General features: G+C 40.8%; 1 protein-coding gene across 3 annotated transcripts in view; it reads left to right on the forward strand.

The window, feature by feature from the left end:
• Positions 1-26,363, forward strand: part of SYNPO2 (synaptopodin 2) — a 71,820-nt gene that overhangs the window by 35,610 nt on the left and 9,847 nt on the right. The window contains exons 1-4 of one of the 3 annotated variants that reach the window (XM_054392333.1): positions 9,474-9,485; positions 14,967-15,118; positions 19,360-20,147; positions 23,430-25,614. In XM_054392333.1, coding sequence (XP_054248308.1) covers positions 9,474-9,485; positions 14,967-15,118; positions 19,360-20,147; positions 23,430-25,614 — 3,137 coding nt within the window. Of the gene's footprint in view, positions 1-9,473; positions 9,486-14,966; positions 15,119-19,359; positions 20,148-23,429; positions 25,615-26,363 lie in introns of those variants that run through there. The other 2 variants (XM_054392331.1, XM_054392332.1) reach the window with 2 other exon arrangements.

The raw sequence follows: 26,363 nt of genomic DNA on the forward strand, positions 1-26,363 counted from the left end.
CTGAAAAAAACATGACATATACAAATATTTGATGTATTTAAGATGTAATGGCATCATGTAACGGTACTTAGGTCACTGAGTTCACGAGTATAAGAACAGCAACAAGGGCAGTAAAAAGGTGAAAATAGCAAGTATATTTTTATCTCAAGTCAGCAGCTGGTGACAATATCATCATGCCTATCCCAATAGTGTAATTCCACATGGTAAATATGCAAATCCCAATTCAACAGCTTGTTGAGCACTTCTCACTCTGTCCAAAATATGCAAGTAGCATCACACTGCAGCTTAAGATGTTCTGGGGATCACAGAAACTTGCCAAGAGAAACTGATGAGGAAAAGAGGTGGCTAACACCAGCCAGTTCATAATCATCAGGAAGTGCTCTGCTCTGAGGGCTGGTTTTCTATATTTTTTTTGTCAAAACAGATTTCATTTTAAGCAGCCATCATACACTGTATTCTGTAAGAGTCCTTGCTAATGCTGTTTCTTAAGCAGCCATGTTCAGACTGTGTCTGGAAAATCCTCTTCACTCCCTCACACTGAACATTGCCCATTCCCTGCTAGGTAGCTGTAAGAGTCTTTTCTCCCTTTACAGATCCTATTTTTACTGTCTTAGTCAAATTCATGGCCTTTTTTCTAGACGTTACTCTGTCTTTGCTGTATGTCTGGCTGCTCAATGCAGTTTCAGCTATTTTCATCATCACTATCAGCTACTTCAACTACTTCCTATTTTGACACAAGACCTAAAGAGCTCAATTGAGGTCAGTCATTGTCCTCCTGTCAGTTACAGTATAGATGTGCTTAGCACCCAGACCTCTAACGTAAGATTCTATATGCATATACTATTATACACAGTAACCATACAGTGACCAAAGCCATCCTGGCCACAAACACCTACACACAACTATTAACACCGTTATTATCTTGGTGGTCTCAAACACATTTAGAGGAAACTCCCCACCCTGAGGCTTGTGCTGCACAGACAGTAGTAATCTATTTCTGGTGACACATTGCTGAATGATTTCTAACACAGTTCTCAGAATAGAAAATATCTTCGTCCATATAAAGAAACTTTGATGCTCTGTCCAAACATTTAGTATTTGTATGGCTGAATATATTAGTGAACTCTTCAGCAAAATCTCAGAACAAAATACCCTGTTAACAGAGAATACATTGAGATAACTGACTGACCACGTGAAACAAAATTTGCTGAAATCTTGCAGAATATCACAAAATTACTATTTTTTTTAATAAAAAGGACAAGGATAAGGTTCACTGCCACCTGAATGCATCACCAACAAAAGTCAGAATTAACATCTAGAATCTCAAGCAGTTACTTGTTTGGGAAGCAGTGTAGAGATTTGTTTAATCCCAGAAGGAAACTGTTCAGGAACTAGGGAGAGGCAGCCTGGGATTCCTGCCTGAGACAGCTGCAAAGTAGATCAAGTTAGGAACATATCTGTGCTGCAGAGTAAGCCAGAAGTACTGATGACATTTAAGAAGGAAGAAGGGCAGCCATGGGAAGGTTTCTTGGGTGCCTTCTCAGTGAGCCGAAAGAAAGTGTAGAGGTACTTCACAGAAAAGCGGGAAGTTGCAGCTCCAAGCGGAGTTAACGGCTTCGACACAGACTAGGAAGGATGAGGAGCTGTTTTCTTTGGCACTGCTCCAGGAAAGAATATGACATTGTAAAAGGCCTTTAGCAGAACCATATTGTGGAGTTATGACTAAGTTCCTTCAGTTTATAGTGATTCATTCCTGAAATTACCTTAAACTTTTTATAGCTCACGCTGGGCTCCCCTTCACACTTAGCGCTGCAGTTCTAGGCCCTTTAGCACTGCAGTTCTCGGCCGTTGCCGCTTCGGGGCGGTGTTGCCCTGGTAAAAGCGCGGGAAACTGGGACAGCTCACCTGCTCCTGCGGCTATCTCGTCTCTTTCCAATCCATTTACTTGGGAAGCCGGGACAGCTCACCTGCCCCTGCAGCTATCCCACCTCTTTCCAATCCAGTTCACCTTTCCAATAAACTTTTTTTAGGTGCAGACCCAGTACTTACACTATAACAATGTCCACAATGCCAGCAGTGCTATCTAATTGTTCTGCTTCTGCCCTATATTTAAAACCAGCAGTTAGGAATTAAAGATGATTTCACCAATAAATCTGCAAAGGTATCTGTGTGCACAGTAGTTTGGCTAAAGCAGTAGTTCCCCAAAATATCTGCTTCTCATACTTTTAGTAATAAGACAGTGCTAGTATGTCAACATATTCAAAAGCATTCTAAAAGCACATTTCAATCTCAAAAATTCTATTTCTTTTGAACAACAAATGTTAAAGTAGAGAGTGTTATTTCTCCTGCTATTCCTGCTTCAATGCAGTGAATGGATGAAGGAATTTCCCTACTCCAAACTGTTCCCCAATTACTGCCTGTATTTCTGCTCTGACACTGACCAGTCTGCCCTGTCTTATCTTCTGCACACCACCAGACTGCTTTATGTTACTGCAACACAGACATCACTTCCAATTGCTGTGGTTTTTTCACCCCTTATTTAGATGAGTTGTTAACAATTTTATTCTCCTGAAGTTAAACAGATAGCTAGACAATATAAAACCAGATGCAGAAACCCAAGAGAAGTTAAGATCAGCATCAGTTGAGTCCTGCCTACAGCCAGAGTTCATCACAGATGTGTCAGACTACAGCAGAAATTGATCCACTGTCCTTAATTTAGCTCTGTTACTTCATCTAGTCCTTACACAAGCAAAGCCCCAAGTGCTGTGCTAACATTGACAACAGATCTTAAAGCCAATGTTACCTGGGTTGCCTCTGAAAGTTCAACCAGACCAGAAAGTCTCACATGCTACATAGGCAAATTATTCCCTGGAAGCCAAACAGTTCCTTTTAAAACTGCAGTAGAAATGACATGGAGAAAGTTAATTGAGAACAAAGATTTAACTGATCTGCTCAGACCTTTCCCCTATATATTCATATAAAAATAGGGCTTGAAAGGTAACAGGTGTGCATTTGCTTGATGATTCTATGTGAGAAACAAAACAGGCTTCAGAAGAAAGCTCCCTCGCAAGCCAGCATTTCAGACACTGCACCATTCTGTCACTAATTGTGATTACTGTTCTTAGCCACCCCCGACCATGCTATCTGATTGTTTCTCTGCAGCACCCAGTCACTTTAGGTGCACTTTGTAGTCAGGATAACTACGAAAACTGTAGTTGGAAAGACTGAATCTGTTATCATCAAGTTTTACCTAGTTTCCCTTGAAGGACCAGACAGTAATTTGTTGGGTGTTCCCAGTGCTGTCACCTGTTAGCATAGGACATCCTTTGGCACCAAACTGTGCTTGGAACTCTCTTCCCTCTTGCATCATCACTCATGATAAAGAGCATTCTTTGACATTTTTATTGGCTTAAAGCACTTGTTTCAAGAACTTGAAAGAAATAAGAATATTAAAAAACAAATAGTAGGTCTGCAGTCCTCATCTCATATCCCTGTTCCCAAAAAAGAAATCCAAGTCAGAAATTCTTTCTGGCTTCCACTTTTACATAGATTTTTTTCTCCCTCACTAAGTAACATGTATTCTCATATATTATAAAATAGTAATGGTCTCCCAGCACAGCCTTATATAGCTCTTTGAGTAGAATCTCTCTCTAAAAATAGAAATCTCTTTGACATTGAAGCTCCAGGCAGCATGGAAACTGTTGCATTTCAAGCTGAAGCTTTTGGAAAGTGCACTCTGTATTTCCTTTACAAGTGTCCCACAAACGTGCAAAATGCATGACCTGTCATGTCATGAACCTTGAGTAAATGAGAGTTTGTTTGCACCCAGTGCTGTTGCAGCAATACCTTCTTAGAAACAAGCCATAAAAAAGAATGCATCACTGGCAAAAGGGGCTGGATTTACAGCTCTGTAAAAATAACACTCTTTCTTCTCCCCACCCCCACCCTCATACACAACTACCAGCCCTTCCCAGACTGCCTGGCTGGGCAAGATACCCTGAGTTAAGCCCAACACTTGCACTGGGGACAGAAGGACTGATGAAAACAAGTAAAGAGAAATCTCACACTTAGTGTAGCAGTTTTCCAGGTTCTCAGACAAACATTCCTCTTGGGAACACACAGAAAGGAAAGGACAGGAGGAACACAAAACCTCTTTCATCAGCTTCTGAGGATGCTGACATATTGCTCTCATGAAAGTCAGGGACACAAAAAGCCAACTCTGCCAGCATGCCTGAAGACTGTAAGAATAGAAGGTCTAACTCTTCAGAGCACTAAGTCCAGGAGTATTAAACAGAGCTCAGCACCTCTGTGTCAGGCTTGCTCAGCCATGACTGTGCAAGGGCAACAGCCACAGACAACTGACACGGGGGACAGAATTCTGGCTCAGCTTCCACAATTGCAGTCTGAGTAAAATAGTATTTCCTCAATGTTCTGACTACAACTACCCATTCTACATCTATCTGCCATACCAAAAAAAGTTATTCTTCCATCACTGTAATATTCCCTGGCAGCATATTTAACACGAAAGTGCTGTTATTTCCAAATTAACAAATACAAGTGAGTACTGATCTTAATATCTACATGAGGAGATGGATATATGATTCTAACCTACCCTGAGAGAGAATCTCTCAGCTTTCAACTCCAGGCCAAATCTCACACTCTTCTTGCAAGATAGTTAAGATCTAGTCTGGTTGGCCCCACACTGAAATTCTGCTACACAGCCTTACACAGTATGTTATTTGAGAGCTGAGAGGCAGTTCATGAATTCCAACCCCCATGTCAGTTTTATGAAACATGCACGAACTGACAATGGATTCAGGAACTGCCTACACCAGGAAGGACTGAGAGGGCAACAAAGTGAATCTTTGCAGTAGACATGCTTATTCCTATTTATTTTATAATGAGATTGGATTAAAGCCATTTCAGACCAAGACACTAAAAAAGAAGTCACAATTTTAAGTGACTGACTGCATCAGCTCGATTATGACCATTTCAAAGCTTGATCAAACTAAACTAAGGTACATTCCGAATATATTCTAAGCCTAAAAAAACACCACCACCACCAAGATTATTTTCCCTGAAGGCTTGGGAAATATTTCTTGAGAGTTTCCAGCCCCTCATTAGGGGCTCTAGCGCATCCAGTCTCCTCTGTTGGGAGAACAAACCAGAGGAAGACCACTCACTTCCTGTGATAGGCATGGATATGCTTGGTGTATATCTGCCCTCCAAGCCATCATTACTGCTTTCCTGGCCAGCCTTATTTGGGCCACCAGGGAGATGTGAGGCTGCTGAACAGCCACATTCTCTGATGAGTCATAGAAAAGGAGCTGTCCAGGACAGCAGCCAGGCAACACTGGAGGTCCTCTGCATGAACCTGCGTATTTTTGTTCACAAAATGTTCACTTGATTTGGCAGAGCTTTCCTTTCTAAGCACCAAGATGGGCTGGCCTGATACTGCCTTTGCTTTTAAAAGGTTGTTTCATAACATCACACCATAAGTGTGAAGTAAATGCTAAGTAAATCAGGAGACTGACAACTGAGCTTGCATGCTTTTTTATTTATTTAAATAGTGAGTCCTAGGAAATTTTTCTGAAACTCTATTTCATGGCCAATGGCTTTAGCCAATATAAATTTGTCCATAAACTAAGATATGAGGAGCCAGACAAGTAGAGAAATGCCAGGGAATAGTGAAATTGGGTGGAACAGTGAAACAAGCAATTCTAAAACTTGGTCAGTAGAGAACTTCCCAGGGAAGAGGAGCTGAGTTATTTCAAGAAGTGAAAGAAATGGAAAACAGTTCAAGAGAGAAGAATGTGGCAGAGTTAATGTGAAATCCTGGTACCTAAAGCTACCAGCTTTGAGAGAGGACCATTTTCTTTAGTCTAACTGCAAATTGTATTCATCTGAACAGATGACTGCAAGCAATAGGAGCTGGAACTCAGTCCTTATTGAGCTCCCATCTGAGTTTGGGTCACTGTTTGATTCATACTTCTCCAATGACTTGGAGCTTTGTGTTTTCCTTTGAAGATCAGGCATTGGCATTTTATTTGTGCACAACACAATAACTGTTTAATGTATATCATCTACATGCTGCATTTACCAGCTGCTTGTGTTATTTGGTTTCTTTGAACAACCTGACTCATTTGTGCTAATGCAGCCCCCAGAGCCCCCACACCCTGTAATTTTCAGTCTTGGCCCAGTTGTGCTGAGCGTTGTATGTGCAGAAAGCTCTCACTATAAACACAGTTGCTTTCTCCAATGGAGGTGAGGCAACGCTTCTAGTTACCTCTTCATGATCCTTCTCATGTTGACTGAATTGCTGCCTTGGCAGTGAGGCAAGCAGCAAGAAATACATCACCAGGCACACATTTGGGTATAACCTTGACATCACCGACAGTGATAGCTGCAGCCCTGGCTGCAACAGAAACCTGCAAGGCGGCATTGGTTTCTTCGTGCTGCCTTTGCTATTTCTTTGGGGAGGATGATCATATGCCATGCTTGTGTATTTGCAAATGCATGACATAATGTTAGGAGACTATCATAAACAATACCATTTCAGGGAATGGACTGAGGAGACTGAACAACAACTTCATTTTAACTGTCACTGGAGTGGTTTTGCTCAAGGATTAAAAGTGTTGTCTCATACCTTGATTTGTAATGAGAACCTTCCCTCCCTTCTTTCCCTCTCTGCCTGTTCTCTATCCTCCCACATCAAGAGAATTTGGGCAGATGACCAACAGAGTGAAAATGAGACAGGGGAGCCACACAGGACAGAGTAATTGATACAGGATATGAAACTAGGAATGACTGAGTTTGACAAAGTGCACACTAGTAGCTGAGTGGCTTATTTGCCTGCTAGTAGGATGGATTTATGGTCTGTATGTCACTAATTAAGAATCTGGACATCCCTCCAGCCCTGTCATACCCAAACCCCCCCACACCCCTCATGTGTCCCCCTCCCAAACATTGCTTAGTCTGAAAGGCAGATCACAGGCTAAATCATCAAATTACCCAAGAATGCTTTGGACTAAACTGAGGAAAGCACGAAGGTCTCCAGCAATCTCTTTCCCTCCAACCTCACCATTTGCCCACCAAGACAGACTTTCATACCTCGGCACTGTTCTTATCACAGCACCGGGCAGCTTTCCAGCTGGTGATAGTGTTATTCAAATAGGCTCTTTCTTGCTACTTTTGACCTACAGTAAGGAAGGTGCTGAAAGTGGTCTGAAGCTCCCAGTGATGTTCCTGAGATGATGCAAACTCTACTATACCTCTGTGCCAAAGGGCAGCCAAAAGTTGTCCTAGCAGAAAACTGCAAATTAATAGATTCCATTTGCATCCAAGCACCTGAAACTCCTTCTCCAAGAGGATGGCAGTTGCTGGCATGGTTCAGGCATATCTGTTCAGTATCTTCCTCATTCTATTATCCCACTTTCCAGTTCTGTAACTAACCCTTACATCTTTGTTTTACAGCACTCCATGATGTGATACAAACTCCACAGAATGGACTAAAATATACCTCACATCCATTTATCTCACAGTTAAAAAACAGGAAGCATACAGCCACTTTTCCTCCTTCCCTCTCATTTATGTGAAGGAACAGGAAAAGAATCCACTCTTTTTTCTTTATTTTTTTCCCTTTTGTTTTTTTAAGAAACTGAAGTGCAGGTCTGAAAGCATTTCAGTTTTTAGCTACTTCTCACACACCTTTGCTACTTTCTATCAGCAAGCTAGAACCAGTTAGAAAGGCTAGAAATGCTGTTCTTTTTTTTAACTGTCTGCAAGTTAGAGGACAAGTACTTTCAAATATCAGTTTTTGCTTTTTACCTTTCATTCACCTGTCTTTTGATTGATGTTTGGTATAAGAATTGTGCACTTTTCTATGGGAAACACCTAGTGCATGATGATCTAAGAACCACACTAATAGTGCAAGTATATAGCAGCTCCAGTGCTGCATCAGTGACAAAAGTTCAACCCAAGATCAAGCAGTGGATATGCTTACCACAAGGACTATCTGATGTAGTATTTCTAACATTGCCTCACACTGTTCAGTAGCAGGTAATAGAGATATTTTTATTCTCTATTTATTGTCCCTGAAACTTATCATCACAGAAATTCTTTTCTCCAGGGCATAAGCTATTCTGTAGTTAAAAGACTTTTAATGCTGTGTACTAAAGCACTCAGTAAAGATGCATTATTTTCTTAATCCCAAAGAAATATTGACAATTCCATTCTCTCTATGCACAGGGAGTGGTGGGAAAAAAGAAATGAAACATAGCTACAATTTTCATGGAGAAACCAGAGTTGGTTAGGAATTTAAAAATAAGCCAGGAAGCACATAGCCAGTCACTGTTCAAGCAGGGCAAGAAGGAAAGGGGAATGGAAGTAAAGCAGACAATACACAGCCACACTACTGAGAGGCAACAGCATCATTCCTCTTGTCACATGTTCACCTATTCACCAGCAGCACTGGTAAAGAAAGAAAATCAATACATTTTAGTTTTGACACATCATCTACAAGTATGAAGTTGCACATAAAAAATATAATCCATAGCCACTAGATGTGTTGTGCAAAATGAATAACAGACTTTAAGTGCTGTACCCAGGCTCACTACTGGGAAATCTGCTGTGTCGCCAGCATACCGGATCAATATTTCAGAGGTCATTATCTCATCCCTTCTTCAGCTGCTAACTCTGGATTTCTGCCAGAGAAAGGCAACCACTAGCAAGATGATACTAGCACATTAGCAAAGCTTGGGGGAATTTGAGCAGGCTTTTCTTTTCACTGAGATCAGTCTGCTCTCTGGTTCCAAATGGCACAAGTGCTCTGTTAATATATAAATGCTCAGATGTGTTGTTTGACCCTCCCACAACAGTATGTGCAAGAAATTGGACCAAACTGCATTTGTTGAATATAGTATGAAGAGAACTGAACCTCTATGGTAGTTGTTCTCATGTTATGGAGAGAAGACAACAGTTACCAAATCGAAACAGTGCACTCAAGAAGTGTGATTTCACATGTACAGTGCAACAGGTGGACTAGACAGAGTTAAACAACATGTAAATTAATAACTAGATGGTACTAGCACCTCTCTGCAAGAATGTCCTATGAAGTTTTACAGGAGTAAACCACGAGCAGAGTTTTGCTTTAGCTGTGAGTTAGTAAGTAAAACCAGAAACTTTTTGGCAACTGGATCAAGGGGGTTTAAAGTTAAAACCCATTCATTTCACTAAAAACCCTGTTATAACAACAATTTCATTCACAACATACTTCTGTATCCAGAAACGTTTTGTAACACTAATAGACAAAACTGACACTTGTTCTTCAAATATGCTGACATCAAGTGAGATGCTGTAACTGTGCTTTCCACTTGCATATTCCCACCTCAAATTTAGAGTAAAGATCACATGCCATAACCTGGAGAAATGAGCAAAAAAGCCATTACAAACCTCCTTGTATCAAAAATCCACTAATGGTTAGTCAGGTATCTGCCAACCAATCTATGAAGATAAATAGCAAAATCTTAGTATTGCATGCAGAAAATCATGTAAAGTTGCAATGAGATAGAACTTGCTTATATAAAAAGAATAAATCACACAATTTCTGTATTATGGAAGGCTTAATAATGGGAAAGCTGATAATGCGTTTCTAAACAGAAAATAGGCCACTGCTTTTGTGAGGAAAAATGTAAAATACCTCACCACTAGGCACATTTAAACACTTTGATTTTTTTATTAGTTATTGGTGAGACTGAAGTGACTGTACACACTAAGGGTTGTAAACCCATGATTAAAGTTAATGACTACTTTATTTAGAAAGCACTATTTAGTAGATGTTTCTTAAATACAGTTTGGCATTAGTTTCTTAAATGCAGTTTGCTACAGTGGTAAAAAATACTGCTTTAAAAGCTGGCTAGTTGTTTGGTCTGAGAAGGTAAACTTCATTTAGAAATCATTATTCAGCAGGGGCATAATGGCAGTCAAAGGACATATCCTTCAACCCTTTTTTATTGATGTTTAATTACTAGTCTATAAGAAAACACAATGTGACTGCTAGTAAGGTTTGCAACTGACATAACTAAAGTAGTAAACAATAATGAAGATGGACTACTGATCTACAGAAGTCCTGTTTGCCTGGTCATCTGTGCTATTTGGCGCAATATGTTTCATCATAACAAAACATAAGGCCAGCCATCAAAGGCTCAGGACTAACACACTGAGGACAGAGATGTGTAAATAAGGTAAACTGAAACCAGCTTCAAGTCTTGAGAACCATACAACAGTTCAGAAGAGGCTTTAGGAATCAGGACATTCAGCTGAATAGGGTCTTCCAGTGAGCCCTCAATGAAAGAAACTATTCTGTTGTGCAAGGGACCTTAAAAAGTAGGGAAATGTATTTCCACTGCATCCAGCGCAGTATTTCCTGTTCTGTTGTCTAAAAGCTGCTGGGAAAGAGCAAAAGGATCAGCAAGAACTTGTGAGAATAACTCATGGTTTAGAAGGCTTCCTTTGAATGGAGAATATCTCTGTGCAAGTATACAAGTATATGTCTACTTTAAAGCCACAGAAGTCTTACTTCAGTAGATAAAGGTTTAGCTGCATGGATCCTGGTTATGCTCCAACTGCTCATTTTCTCAGGTTAGTTGCTTAGTCTCAGCAATCGTTGAGCCAGATTCTCAGTCAGCTATATCTGAAGCATACCACTTAGACCCACATCCCAGATACAGCTATGTACTCCTAGCAGCACACCACAATAAGATTAAGATCTATTAGGTGCTTCCCAAAAGTCACTGGTAAAAGCAAGACTGTGAAATATCAATAATTTTGTAGTTGTACAAAACCAGGACTGGAGAGCGTCCTCAAGTTCATTTGCCTCACTTATAAACTACAACTCATTGACCTTGTTACCAGGTTCAACATACCTCAGCTCTCTGATCTGCTTATTATAGGGCTCACACACACAACCAAGATCATCAGCTGGTAAGCTGAGCCCCAGCTGCTGTCTGTCCAGCCACTTGCAGCCACAACAAGTAACAGGTGCATCTACTTTGGCTTTGTAGCTTCATCAGGATGATATTTTTTGAAGCGAGTTTTCCTATTACCCTGGTTTACTGGATGTTGTTTCATACCACAAAATGCTTTCAGGTTGTACAAGTTAAACTGCTTTCATATGAAACCAAAGGAGCAGATCCAACACCTGCTACCTGAGAAGGAGTCTCCAGGTAACTGTAGACTAGAGCCAACTTAAACTAAGACCACTACAGCATACACAGCACAAAGGCTGGGCACTCAGCATTAGCTTGCTTTACAAGCCCTTCCTTTGCCCCACACTAGCATAAGCATAGCCACTGTGTACCCCTCAGTTTATTTATCTTCCCTGGTTAAAGAGCTTGCCGAAGCTGCCATGTGCTGCAGGCACCCATGACTACTCCAGCCTCAGCAGCATCCCACAGCTACCATCAACCACAGTGTGTTACTGCCCCACATTTCCCCCCTATATACCTGTGCCTTTGGGATGAGACCAGTGCATCACAGCACCCAGATCTTACTCACGGTTTCCAGCCTGTCTTTACAAGCTCATCTGAAGAGCTTCTGGCCAGCCCCCAGTGCCTTGTTGCAGCTGCTGCTTGTAAGTAGATGCCAGGCAAGGGGCTGAGGAGCCCTTCACTAGTCCCCGTGCCCTTCTGTTCTAGGGAGCAGTGCTGCTGTTGCTTGTGCAGCCTCACAGTGGGGTCCTGGCTTCTCCACAGTGCTCAGATAACACTGAGCATCCTTCACAAAGGAAGTTTCCCCTAAAATTAACATCTCCATGGACATCATAGAATAGTTTGGGTTGGGAGGGACCTTTAAAGATTGTCTAGTTCCAATCCCCTTGCCACAGGCAGGGACACTTTCCATTAGACCAGGCTGCTCAAAGCCCTATCCAACCTGGTCTCAAACACTTCTAGGGGGGTGGCACCCACAACTTCTTTGAGCAACCTGTTCCAGCATCTCACCATCCTCACAGTGAAGAATTTCTTCCTTACATCTAATATAAATCTACCCCCTTTCAGTTTAAAAACACTACCCCTCATCTTATCACCACATTCCCTGATAGAGACCCTCCCAGTCTTTCCTGTGGGCCCCCTTTAAGTACTGGAATGAGGAATTGCTCAGCACTTGACATTTTAAGCAGCAAGAGGCATTCCTGATAGAGGGAAATTCTGGATACAGGAGTAATCTGGAAACAAAATGAAATTACATACTTCAGGTAAATTGCCCAAGTAATCCAGCACTGCTCTTCACACCCTCTAGCAACAGCAATCTAAAGACCTGAAATTAGAGAATATTGTAACAAATGCCTTAGAATGACCTTAGATTTTATTTGTATACAACACTTCAATACTGTTAAAAGATCAGAAATCTAGAATTCCTTCTGGGCAGAGCATGCACAGGATTGACTAAGGTCAGTACTGCTGCAGGGCTGACACACTTTGCTCAAAGCTTTCCTTAAACCATATAGTATCCAGAGTAAATATCTCCTTTGCCATTTCTTTGCAAATTTAGTGATTTGAAGCAAACTGAAGCATTCTAACAAATACATGATATAGTACTTGAATAATAAAAAGGAAGAGGATTGACCAAAGGGGAGCAGAAAAGCCCCACAGGTGCATGCCCCAGAATCAGCTGGTCTCTTGACAGGATCAGCACTAATGGTGGCAGGCTCAGCTGTGCTGTTTATACCAATATTGCAAGCACTCAAAAACTAAGAAAATCTTTCCATGGGTATTTTTTTTAGTAGTGGGCTCTCATTCAAAAGTTTTACAGGAAAATCCAATGTTTCTTCCTAAAGGAAACTCTGGCTCATGGCAGATAGGAGAAACAAGTAACCAAGGAACTGGGCTGCACTGTAAGGCAAAAGTTACCACTAGTTCCAAAAGAGTCTCTTCTGCTTTACAACCAAATCTGCCTTTCTTTAAATTCCCAAGATAAAGGTTTCTTATTGTACCCTGCATGATCAAGTTGTATTTCTGCTAACATTAACAATTTTTGTTTCCCAGTGGGCTCATCAAAGGCTTTCTGTGAAAATTTCTTTTGAGAGAAAACTATCTGCTAAACACTTATTTTACCAGGAAGATTCTGATTTCCACAAATCTTCTTGGGAAATTTTTTGTTCTTTTATTTTTTTTCTCAGAAATCTGAAAAGATTTGGGTTACATGAGTAAATTATTTATTCACTTTCTGGGTTTATAGTGAAGACAAACAAACAAAACCAGAAACAACTACAGCTTGCCTGGCAAGGCAGTCTACATATTGCTGAGTAACCTGGTGATATCCTGAGGCTAAAATGACACAAATGATGATGGTGTATTTCTACCCTAGCATCAGCCTGCTATAATTTACTGTACAGTCTAGATATCATAGTATGCCACTTAAGAGTTCACGTTTTTGAAAAAGAGACACTCATTTTTTCTTAGCATCTACATGAAATATTTACATCCAGGCCTAAGATGTTTTCTAAAAGTCTCCAATGTAAAAACTAACCACCCCTCAGCCCAAATCCTAGCACATATATGAAACAAAACATTCTAACACTGTTTAATCTGTCATTTCTTCCTGAAGTACAAGGATGTTTATGCTCTTGCCTAAGGGGAGATAAACAGAGCAGCATACCACTCCATATTTGTCAATGTTAACTGCAAGGTAGAAACTGGCTTCTGTAGGCACCAGGCTTCTGTTTCTTCACTGCTCAAAAAGCCATAATATGACATGAATATGTATAAATTGAAACAAAGACAGGTGGCCCCACCACAGAGAAATGTGCAATCTCACTCTTTATTCCACTTATTATCCTGACCTCAAGAAACTCTTCAGAACTGCCCCCAGAGATGCATCTTAGGTACCAACCCAGTGTCCTAATACTATATTGGGGATAATTCCATGAGTATGTGGGACAGACACACGCTCCAGTCTGGAGTCTATCAGAAGTAACTTTCCTGGAGTCAGTAGGGATGACTCTGCTGCTGTGTGGTAGAACTACACAACTTTAAGCATTTTCAAGGTAATGCTATGAGAATTAATAAGGATAAAGTATTAACCCATCAACTGAATATAGTATAAGGGCAAAGTACCCACGCTAACAGGTGGAAGATTGGGAGCAAAGAATCCAAGGACAGCCCTTTTATTTTTTTATTCTAAAATAGACTCCTGCAAATATCCTGGTTAATATAACATACTGTCAACTGTATGGCATACCTGGAGTGGTGTTAAAGCTGTCTCATACAAAGACCATAAGTTATAACATGCTGACAGTGGGAAAAGAAGTAAAACAGCAAAAACTGAGCTGCAGAAGATTCTTGAATGAGTACTTAATAGGGCAGGGTAAACCATAAGAGGTGTGACTTTAATGAATCAGGGTGCTTACTCAGATGACTAAACATGGATTTAGGATTTCCAGTGATTCAGATGTTTATAGCTTGGCAACTAAACCTACAGTTGGGCATCTAAGGAAAAGTTTCCAGCATAGCAGAGGTCCATGTCCCTACAGCTCTGAAGGCATGTAGATACTGACATTCTGCCCAGAGGAGCCTGAAGTTAGACATCCTTATTCTAAAATCTTGGCATAAATTATAGCCCTGGTAGTCTTTCATTTTGGGAGAATCTAATGAGAACTTTTGCACTTCTGCTAAACTCTGACCAATTGATCATTATCCCAGACTTCTGTGTCTTCCTTTTAAAAAAAACAAAACATTCCAGCCTGTTTGACACCTAGCTCACAAGCTTAGTAAAGAAAAAGGTTTTCTATTTGTTAATACTGGCCAGAACAATATTAAGCTCTACTGGGACAGGTTATTAATTTGTATTTATGATCAATTACTGATCCTTTTTTTTTCTGTACAGACAAAAGTAAGTTGAGGACATGGCTGCTGCTGTTTTCAACTGAACACTAACTGTGCAATTTGGAATTTGTGTTTGACTCATTGTAGGTCCGCAGCAAGAGCAAAGCAGCCAAGGCTGGACTGTGTGAGGGAGATGAGGTGATATCTATCAATGGCAAGCCTTGTGGAGACTTATCCTATGCTGAAGTTATTGTTCTGATGGAAAGCCTGACTGACGTCCTGCAGATGCTTATCAAGAGGTACAGGAATGCTCAGAATGTTTTGGTGCAATTCTGTTAAGTGAACCACATGGAAAATGCTGGTTTTGAATGCACTCATTTTGCAGACTTTTGCTGTGAGCTCCTGATAGTCCTTTTATTAATGTCTGTAACTCTGCTTGTCTGTACTGAAAAGGGAGGGAAGTTAGAGTATTCAATCTGAGGGAATTAATGTATGTAATTTGAACAGAATTAAGAGTACAGTCTACAATGTGTCCACTGCCATTCTTCATACAGCAGAGTCTTGAGTTCAATTTTTCTTTCCACCCCTTTGAAGTAGTGAAGTGTTGTTATTCCCCATAGATAGGGAAGTGAGGCTTACAGAAAGCAAAGGCTGCATAGATGGAGAAAGTGTGTTACACAGATATGCCTTTATGATGACATGGCAAATGGTCTTCTTGGGTGGCAAAATGTGTCAGTAGTCAGGAGGGGGAGAGGGTCTGGAAGTCATGAATTCTATTTCTGTAGCTGTTATCACTACACTAGATGCGGTGGGGGAAGTAACAGCTCTCTGGGTCTCAGCTTCTCCATTTATAAAATAATGATAGTGGATTTTAGTTTCGATTAAAAATGCTTCAAGCTTCGTAGAGAACCTTCATGTAAATTTGCCAGCAAACCAGCATTCCTGCTTATTGCACATCAGTCTATTCCAAGGACTGTTCTCTAATTGTCATCAGTGTAATCTCTGCTATCTGGAGTTCAGAATCACCTACAGCAAGCACATCTCCCCAGACCCTGTGAATTCAACAAGGTGAACTCTGAATTGCTTTCAGTGTGGGTAAGAAGAGGAACAAAAGTCCTGAGATTTCCACATCCTTGTAAGGCATTATGACACCCTCTGAGCTGCTGCAGTTCCCTGTGTCGGCTCTCCCACAGGCAGGACCAGGAGGATAGGAGGGGTCAGGATCATCACAACAGCTATCACAGTAGTGTCACTAGAGAGGCTGAAAGGACTCTGGTGAAAAAAAAACAAAAAAACAAAAGACACTTGTCTCTGGTTACCAGGGATATCTAAAGAGCACACGAAATTCCTCTGTGGCTTCTGTGCAAAGGAACTTTTCTGACGTGTCTAGCAGTTCACAGGTACAATCTGCCTTCAAACTAACATGCTCTCAAGGAGTATTAATTTTATTTATAACAGATATTTTGTATGTCTTGTCTGTGTATGTTGTTTTGGGCTGAGTAATGGATCAATGTGATGAGATCAGGGAAACAGTGATAGCTGAGATTACAATTTACCTTCTCCATAGTTCATAACTCTTGATTCTAATTCAGCAGTATACCGTTTGAATGCTCCTCATGTGATATCTGCATTCTCATGTTTTTAATTCACAGCATGACTACTGGAACTGCACTTGTAAAAATGGTATTTGTGGCTGACCAGCTGTCTTCTTTGCAGCCGTAGAAATAGCTCCATGTGCTTTGACTCCTCCCTATTGCTGCTCTATAACTGGTACTTCAGTGGGTCCGAAGGCCACAGTAGGCTCTACCTGAAAGTGACAGCACATCTTCCATTCACTCCATTGGCCCTGCTTGAATGGATGATGAGCAGCAAGACATATCCTGAAAATCAGAATCAAACCAGAGTGCTTAGCCTGCATCATTTGGAGTCTCTCAGAAGGAAAGTGTGTCTGTTATAAATATTACAAAAATTGTACTTGCTCAACACACAGAGAGTGACTGAAATGTTCTTCAGGAATTCACCATGAGAATCTTTGAATTTCTGCTCATCAGTTCACCTCACCCAGCTCCCAGCACCTCCTGTCAATATGGTTCATGGTACAAGAGAATAAAATAGAACATTTGTCTTCCCCTGCCACCTCCTTTGCGGGTAGTAGCCCCACTCAGTAATACCACCACAAGGATTTTTCAGGAAGTGTCTTAGCACCCTCAGAGAGCAACAAGAAGCAAATTCTTCCTTTCCCAATTAGCCATTTGTTAGTAGCCATCTCAAGAAAATACTGGAAATCATGTGGAAAGAATACTGCCTAATTAAAGTGGTGTTCCAGTGGTGATCTTTGTATCCAAGCATTTTTCAGTAGCAAGGAAGAATATTTCTCCTTAGGAAGCTTCTAACCGTTCCTACACTGTTTTCATGAAGGATGAGATTTCCATAGGCATTTGTTGTTGCCCTAATTCTGCTCTTACTAAGCTTACTGGGAGGAAAATCTGGCTTGTAAAGTAGTTTCAAAAATGATAGCTGGCATTTGATGTCTACAAAAAGTGTTTTCAATCCCCTGCAAAGCACAGTCAGTTACTGCCCAGCAGTGCCTACAAAATCTTTGGTCTAGAGGATCAGAGGAAAGAGACATCCTGCAGGGCGGGCGCTCTCCAGATGCCATGTGGGGGAGCATCCTACTGACCTTCCCAGCAAATGCTGAACAGATGTGTTCAGGAAACATGGAGAGTGGAGACGGAAACAGAAACACTAGCCTGCCCTTTTTGCATCAGTGTTAGCAACTCTGGGGCTACTGCTGAGTCTAGAAACAAAGTATCTAGGGGGAAGTAGGGAGTGTGCTCAGTGCATACCAAAATGAAATGCACCATGTAGGGAGTAAAACATGACTCTGAGACAAACCCTGCCGTGCTGACTGCATGAGTTCTGCTTCCTTCCTGGAATTACACCAGGGGTGTTGTTCCTGCAGCAAGCTGGAAAGACCTGAAACAAAAATAATAATTTGACAAAACAGAATCTTAAACGACAAAATAGAGATCAGACCCAGTATTCTGCTTCCTGACACACAGATAGGCTTTTATGTCTATATAGAGTAGAAATATATCCATAAGTAACAAGGGCCTTTTAAGGTGGAAATCTTTCTCTCACACATACACACAATCATTCAGCTACCAATAAAGGCTAACATTTAGCTGGCCCAGCCCCCAGTCTCATATCTTACAAGGAAATGTTTACAGATTTCTGTAATTTATCTGTACTTCAGAGCAGTGCAATTGATCATCCAAAGAGCATAATATGATGGAATCCAGCAGCACTCACAAGGAGCTCCCTAAATTAAAATGTCTGACCTTTACGTAGCTCCCCATGTGGTTTAATGAATGTTACACATTTTGTGCTATCTGAGGCAGACTCAGACTGTGACAAACAGTATGCTGCATGTCTAGTAAAGCAAGCGATATTGACGTTTCTTCAGTGCACTGACAGATTTATTTCTTCTGTTGCATCTTCCAACCTTTCTTTGTAGGGGATTCCAAAGTCTCAATATACCCAGGAACTGCTTTTGATTTCAGAAATCCCCACATTTATTGAAAAAGTGATTTGCTGACTTCTAGTCAGCAGAAAGCCTTCATCAGATGCTGCAATGTTGCTGTACAAAAAATGGTTTCTTGTCAAATTAATAGTTATCAATATGTCCCAGAGTACTGAAAGAAGCTAGAGAGTACACTAGGAGTCCTAACACCAGTAAAACAGCCTAACTGGGCCAGAAAAAGGAATAGTTTAAAAGAGCTACATGGAGGTCTATAGTATGCTTCAGGAAGACAGAGTAACATTTTCCAATTGGAAATAGATAATTTTTTAATGACTAGGGAATATTGTATAGGTTCACTGCCTTTTTAGATTGGACCATTGGAATAGGCCCAGAATGTTTTAATTATTCTGTGATATATAAGGATGATGATCCTCACAGAAATCTTTGAATGCATATTTTAAGTATTTTTCCCCTCCCTCTGATCCTTACCCAGTACTTAGCTATTCCTCACAGAGTAAACTATTTGGGAGAGAACCTGTATGTGTGGATGGTGCCTAAAACAGTTGCAGTAGTAGCCAAAGAGCAAAGAATAAACCACTCTTCTGGTGTCACGCAAAGTTAATTTTCTCATACACATGTGAAATATGAAGAAGCATTGTTCCAGAAGTCTCAGCAGCACTTGTCAGGAAACACTGTAATAGAAAAGTGTCTGTGAGAACATACTGATGTTAGGAATGACATAATTCAACACTGTAGAAGGATGGCAGTAGGAACATATTTCTAGTGCAGTAGTGTAATATCCCTCTTACTGAACTGAAAAATACAAAGATGCTTCAATTTAAGACCTCTATATGCTGCAAAAATTCTTCAATGGACCTGCTAGCATGTACCACAATTAATACAGGAGAAAAAATACTATTCAGAAGTTGCTTTTGTAACTTGTACTTGTAATTGTACTTACAATTGCTGTGTTTACAGAGGCTTATTTTCTTGAATTATTTGTTTATATATGTGCAGATCCTCCAGTGGAATAAATGAAAGCTTGAGTGCTGAAAATGGAAAGCACAAGAACATAAAAAATGAGGAGGACTATAGAGAGAGCACCACGCTGCAAATTAACACAGCTAAAGAGATCCCCCATGGAGATTTATGCATCACAGAGATCTGCAGTGAGACTCACCAGGGAGCAAAAGAAAGCAACACATACCTTTCTGAAACGAAACAAGAGACAACACAAAGCCACAGAATTACTTCTAAAGTGATAGGCACCTCCAAAGTGCTCATGACGGATGAGGCTGCTCTCAGAGGGAAGACAGAAGAAAGCAAGCCAGGTACTATGGTTGAACTGCAGTTGTCCTTTGCAAATGACGTGCATAAGGACATCAGTGGTCCTGCTGTGACTCTCTTAGGGGCAGAAAAATGCACCCCTTCAGGAAGAGGACCCAGTGTACAAGATGGGACTAGCCCTGTAATCTCAGTTCCCCTGGGTGTGAAAGAGGGCAACATCCAGTGGTCAAACAAAGTAGTCCAGTTTTCTAGTAGCAAAGAGGTCAAGAAGATCCAAGGTGCAGCTCCATCTATCCCCAGGGTGGAGGTGATCCTGGACTGTTCGGACAGAGAAAAGGAAGCACCCAGGTCTCTAGCTGAGAGGGGGTGTGTTGATTCTCAAGTGGAAGGAGGGCAGTCAGAAGCACCTCCTTCCCTCCCCTCCTTTGCAATCTCAGCAGAAGGCACAGAGCAGGGAGAGGACAACCGGCACTCAGAAAAGGATCACAGACCTCTCAAGCACAGAGCAAGGCACGCAAGTAAGTATGTCCCATCTAATCGTTTGCACTGCCTGAGGGTATCTTTTGTAACTTGAAACAGAATTTCAGAATTTAGAATGCATTAGGAAAAAAAGGTTTCTGTGGGCTTTTTTTTCTGCAGATTTCTAACTTTCTCTTTTTTTTCTTTTAAAAGTAGTTTTCCTTCTTGCTTTACATATTTTTTCAGTGTAATACACTGCTCCTGGTGTTGAGCCAAGAGTATACCCATGCCTTAACTGTGCCTAATTACTTTGCTTAGTAGAATTCCACTTTGAAATTAAATCATGAATTTATCCAAATAAAAACACTTACATCTTCAGAAAGAGCTGAATTCCACTGGTCTTCTAACTCAAGAGGCAATCTGTAAAATATTAACAAAACAGCCGAGTTACTTGCACATGTCTGAAGTGAATCCTATGAATTTCTCCTTTACAGAAAAAAACTTTATGTTGCCATTCCCATCATCTAAAATCAAAGCCATGCAACTGCTCTTAAAAGTTAATAAAAAAAGGTAGTATAAAAGTTTGATGTTGCCTGCAGAAGGGGTTCTGACAGACACCAGCATATGCTTAACTGTTACGTGATCCTTTCAGTTTAGTCAGTCTTCTCTAGACTGTAAAGTGAACATGCTATTTCTTCTGACTTCCATACCCAGAGGTCAGCTCCAAAATGTGTCTGAGAAGTTTACATGAAAGTAAATTTCCAATTGGAACCAATATTAATTAATTGAGTGTAGATATATATTACTTATTTATTTACCTGTTTATCTATTCATTATTTTATTCATTCAGGACCTCTCTATTGGCTGCTTGCTCTTTCCCAACAATGTCAAGAATCTTGTCTGGGGATTTAGCAGCAGTATGTCAAAGGTGCTTGAATGTGTGCAGTGATATACTGTAGCAACAAGCTATTTCATATGCAGTGCTGGAATTAGTCTGCTAACCCACTGCTAATTCTTCTGTAAGCATATTTTTAGCATGATAACCATTTGTATCTTATTGGCAAGTGGGTTAAGCAGTTACTTGTGCCTGAGTGTCTGTATGCAATCCACATATTTTTGGCATATTAAATGAAGCATAAATGAAAAGTTCCCAGGCTTTACATTTTGGCTGTGAAGTGAGAAACTGTGGGACTGTGCCTGTCTTTTTAGAGAATTGCTTGCAATGTCTGTCTGATAAGGCAAAAGTAGAAAGAATGAACTGTAGGACAGATTCTGTCCTTTTCCTATCTCAGCTATGGCAATCTCAGTTCTTTCTGCTCTAGCAGCAGGTCATTATCTTTAGGAGCCAGCAACTTCACCTATAACAATGTTTGCTTTTAAAATCACTAATATTTGTGTTATTTACAAAATTCTATATATACTTTGGAAGAAACAAATTGCCAAGAATAGGGGAGTCTCTGTGCAGCAAGTACTATGCATATTTCTTTTAAATTAGAAGTTATAATGCGGCATTTAAGTCTATAAGAGAAGAAATTTGTTATAGATGTTTGATCTCTTTAGCAGAAACTTTCTCTGTAACTAGCCATCAGATTATACTGAGATGAATAGGTAACATCTCTTCTGCCTTCTTTTGAAACTAATGATTAACTAACTACAGATGAATTAAGAAAAAATATGCTAGCAAAATGAAAATTCAGTTTTTGCTTTCCCCAGAACTGTATCGGTACTGACAGAACCTGCTTCCCAGAAAAACACTGCTGATGCAAATAGCTTGTTTGAAAGCAAAGAATTTACAGGCTTTCTGTTTGCAGAGGCACTCTAACACTGAACCCCATACTCTTGGAAAATCTCTTCAGCAACTGATGCAAGTGTTTGGATTGTCAAAGGACTGAGCCCAGGATTTTGGGATTTGATCCTCACACAACAGAACACTACAGATTGCTGGCTTGGATGCCACACTCTTTTCTCTTTTGTAGGTTCTTGTGAGAACCATTGGTCCAGTCATGCTGTCATCTGGCATAATGGCAAAAGTCCAATTGTCTTTAATAGGAGAAGTATTAGACTTCACCTACTGACATGGCTAAAAGGATCACTAATAGAAAGAAAATACAACACATGGCTTTCATTAAAGAGGTTGCTTTATGCTAACAAAAGATACCACATCATTTACTCTTCTATTTTCATGTATCAAAGGCACGTTTCTTCCTTTTGAAACTAAGTGGAAGGAGACCATTGATTTAGGCAGTAACTGCTTTAAATTTTAGTTTTTTTTAAAGGGAGAAGCTATGGAGGCTATTATTCATGAGATGCAATGTAGAATATAAGGAAAGGGAATAACAGGGACTCCACCTGACTAGCATTGCCCCATGGGGCACATTCTCTGTGTCACATAACAAGGAAGCAGTCATGCTGATGTTTGCAGCGCACCTTTCAGCTTTACAGCTGCATCTAGTCCTGTTCCACATGACTTGATGAAAAACAGTAATTTAGGCTTTAAGAAATATGTATTATTTATATATGCTCATGGATACTCTTGAGCTTAATTCTTAAATGTGTATTGATTCTTGCCAGATTTTCCTATACAATTAGCCACACTGCCCTACACAATTTTTAATTATGTTTTGGGTTGTTACAAGATCAAAACTCACTTTCATTGAGCATCATAGCCAAAATCCTGTGTCTTCCAAGGGTTGAAAGTTAATGCTAACAGTTTCTGTGTATGCCTTTGTGGATATATACTTGCTTTTAAATAGATAGTACAAAGAAGCATACTGACTTTCAGCAGCTACACACATTTTGTAATTCATATGAGTAAAATAAACACAGAAATGTCAGAAACTGTTGCCACTGTCAGGAAGATTACACCCAGTTTCACTTGGTCTTAGATGTTAGTCATGGGCCTGGCTGGCTGGGAGCATCTGCTGTGAGCTTAGGAACTGTGGTCAAACACTTGGTAAATACCAGACCACAGAAATGGAATAAATGACAAAATATCATCTGCCTGTTACTACTGAGGTTACTTATGGGAATAAAAATCAGGAGTGCTAGAAAAAAAGACACACATAATGTTCTTGATGTCCTAATGAAAGTGATATAGCCTTTGAACTTGCATGGGTGTGACTCTAAGGAATGCTGGGTATGGAATTTACAATACAGTTGATATTGTGGGAAAAGCTTAAGTATAATGAACTCTCCACAAAAAGAAAATAAATATTTTAAGGTGGAGGAAGAGGACACTGGGTAAATTTCAGCACAGACAAATGCAGAACTATTTGTTGTTAGTCTCCTTGTAGTTTCATGGGCTCCATGCAATTAACTGTGTGCTTTGATTCTTGCCATAGGGCTCCGGCGAAGTGAGAGTCTGTCAGAGAAGCAGGTCAAAGAAGCCAAATCTAAATGTAAAAGTATTGCATTGCTGCTGACAGCAGCCCCCAACCCCAATTCCAAGGGGGTGTTGATGTTCAAGAAGCGTCGTCAAAGGGCTAGGAAATATACTTTAGTCAGCTACGGTACTGGGGAGCTAGAGCGTTACGAAGACGAGGGTGAAGAAGGAGAAGGTGAAGAGGGAGATAAAGAAAACGCCTTTGAAGTGAGTTTGCTTGCAACAAGTGAATCAGAAATAGATGAAGATTTCTTCTCTGACATTGACAAGGACGGTAAGATTGTGACTTTTGACTGGGACAGTGGTTTACTTGAGGTTGAAAAGAAAACAAAAAGTGGAGAGGAGATGCAGACGCTTCCAGAGAGCACAGGTAAAGGGGCCCTCATGTTTGCCAAGAGGAGGCAGAGGATGGATCAGATTACAGCTGAACAGGAGGAGATGAAGACACACACAGTTCACACCGAGGAACGAAGGGAAGCCACCATGTCAGAGAACTTCCAGAAAGTAAGCTCTTCAGTCTATCAAACAAAACAGGAAGAAATGTCAAGACAGCAGACCTGTGTGAGCAAAAGCTACACAGATGTGAGCCAGAATCATAACAAAATGGTACAACAAAATGGCTTTGGCTTAGCACCAGACACAAACCTCTCTTTTCAGACCTCTGAAGGTCAAAAAGCAGCATCTTTGAATAAAACAGCTAAGCCCTTCTCTTCTGGGGTTCAAAACCGAGCAGCTGCACCATTTTCACCTGTAAGAAATGTCACTAGTCCTCTTTCAGATATACCAGCACCACCTCCTTACTGCTCCATTAGCCCACCCCCAGAGGCTCTGTACAGACCTGTTTCAGCCCCTGTGGCCAGCAGAGCTGCCCCCTCTGTGTGGTCACACACTGAGCCCACAGAGCGCATAGCCTCCAGGGATGAAAGGATCGCAGTGCCAGCCAAGAGAACTGGGATACTACAAGAGGCAAAGAGAAGAAGCACTTCAAAACCTATGTTCTCTTTCAAAGAAGCACCTAAAGTAAGTCCTAATCCTGCCCTGTTGTCCCTTGTGCACAATGCAGAAGGCAAAAAAGGTACTGGAGCTGGTTTTGAGTCAGGACCTGAAGAAGACTACCTCAGTCTGGGAGCAGAAGCTTGCAATTTCATGCAGACTCAAGCATCTAAACAAAAGGCACCTCCTCCTGTTGCTCCAAAGCCTTCACTCAAGATCCCTCCTGCTGCTGGTACTCCAGTTTCACCAGTTTGGTCACCTTCAGCTGTACTTCCTAACAAGGCTCCTTCTTTCCCAGCACCAGCCTCACCTCAGACAGCATATCCTGCACCACTCAAATCTCCACAGGATCCTCATTCTCCTATCCGTCCCCCAAGTACTCTTGACTTAGCTGGTCCTTTCAAAGGGCCTCAAGCAATGCTAGCGAGTCCCAACCACACACCCAAGACACCAGTCACACCAGCTGCTGGAGAAACAAAGCCACCCTTTGAGATGCCACCAGCAATGAGTGGAAAAGGAGCACAGTTATTTGCCAGAAGGCACTCCCGAATGGAGAAGTACGTGGTAGATTCAGAGACTGTGCAAGCAAACATGGCACGAGCCTCATCTCCAACTCCATCCTTACCAGCCTCTTGGAAATATTCACCTAACGTCCGAGCACCTCCACCTGTTGCTTATAATCCCATCCACAGCCCATCCTATCCTCCTGGTGCTACGAAGCCTTCTTCTAAGTCCGATGCTGCTACCAAAAATACAAAAAGAAAACCTAAGAAAGGTCTCAATACTTTGGATATTATGAAACATCAACCTTATCAACTTGATGCATCTTTATTTACTTTTCAACCTCCTAGTACTAAGGAAAGCTTTGCTATTAAGCAGACATCGAAGCTGTCCACTTCAAAGCAACCTCTACCTTTTAGACCACCTCCTGCTGGCTCTCCTCCTCATGCTCGGGCATCTTCAGTGTACTCCGTGCCAGCCTACAGCACACAACCTTCGTTCCAGTCAAATGCCTCTCTCCCAGTCAATGAATCCTATTCACCTACAGGCTACTCTGCATTTTCTAAGCCAGAAACCACCACGACATCCTCTTTGTTTACTGCTCCGAGGCCAAAATTTTCAGCAAAGAAAGCTGGTGTCATTGCACAGGTGTGGAAGCCATCAACTATTGAAGAGTAAACCTTATAGCTGAAACTTAGTGTCCATTTTGCTTGCAATCAATTGTTTGCAGTGGTAAAACCTGGCACACAACCAGTGCCAAAGGTATCAGATATATCACCTCCAATCTGGGTCCAAAATATTTGAACTTTTTTAAGGAATCAAAATAGATAAAAATTTTATTGTCAGATGTTTTATACATAGAACATCCTGAAATGAATAGATACCATTGCATTAAGTAAGCAGGACACTAGGTTTTTGCTTCAGGACTCCAACAACAGTAAGCCATATTCCTGGTATATCGAATTAATAGAGAAGAGCTCTCTTTCTGCCCCCCTCTCCATCTGTGTTCTAATGACCTAGGGATTTGAGGACTTTTTTTTTTTAAAAAAAAAAAAAAAAGTGCCTTATTAAATTATATTAATAGATAGTAACATGTATTACTAGCACAGCATAAAATAGATACATAGAGGAAATACATACTCTGACTGATCACTAGCAGAATACAACTGGATAGACCTTTGGCCTGTGCAAGCCTCACAGAACTCAATCAGAATCTGTCCTGGCTCAAAAGTCCTTCCACAGGAATCTGATTGATCAGCCAGGGATTTAGTTTGTAAGCTATGTGGATCAGCTGTGATCCAAAATCATGAACTGCCTCTGTGATTTCACAGAGAATGTGCTATAAGACATGCTAGAGTGTTTTGAAGTCTAAAAGAGGTGGAAAGACAGCTGGAAAGAT

This window comes from Indicator indicator, chromosome 25 (genome assembly GCF_027791375.1).
Source record: "Indicator indicator isolate 239-I01 chromosome 25, UM_Iind_1.1, whole genome shotgun sequence".
Classification (NCBI taxonomy): domain Eukaryota; kingdom Metazoa; phylum Chordata; class Aves; order Piciformes; family Indicatoridae; genus Indicator; species Indicator indicator.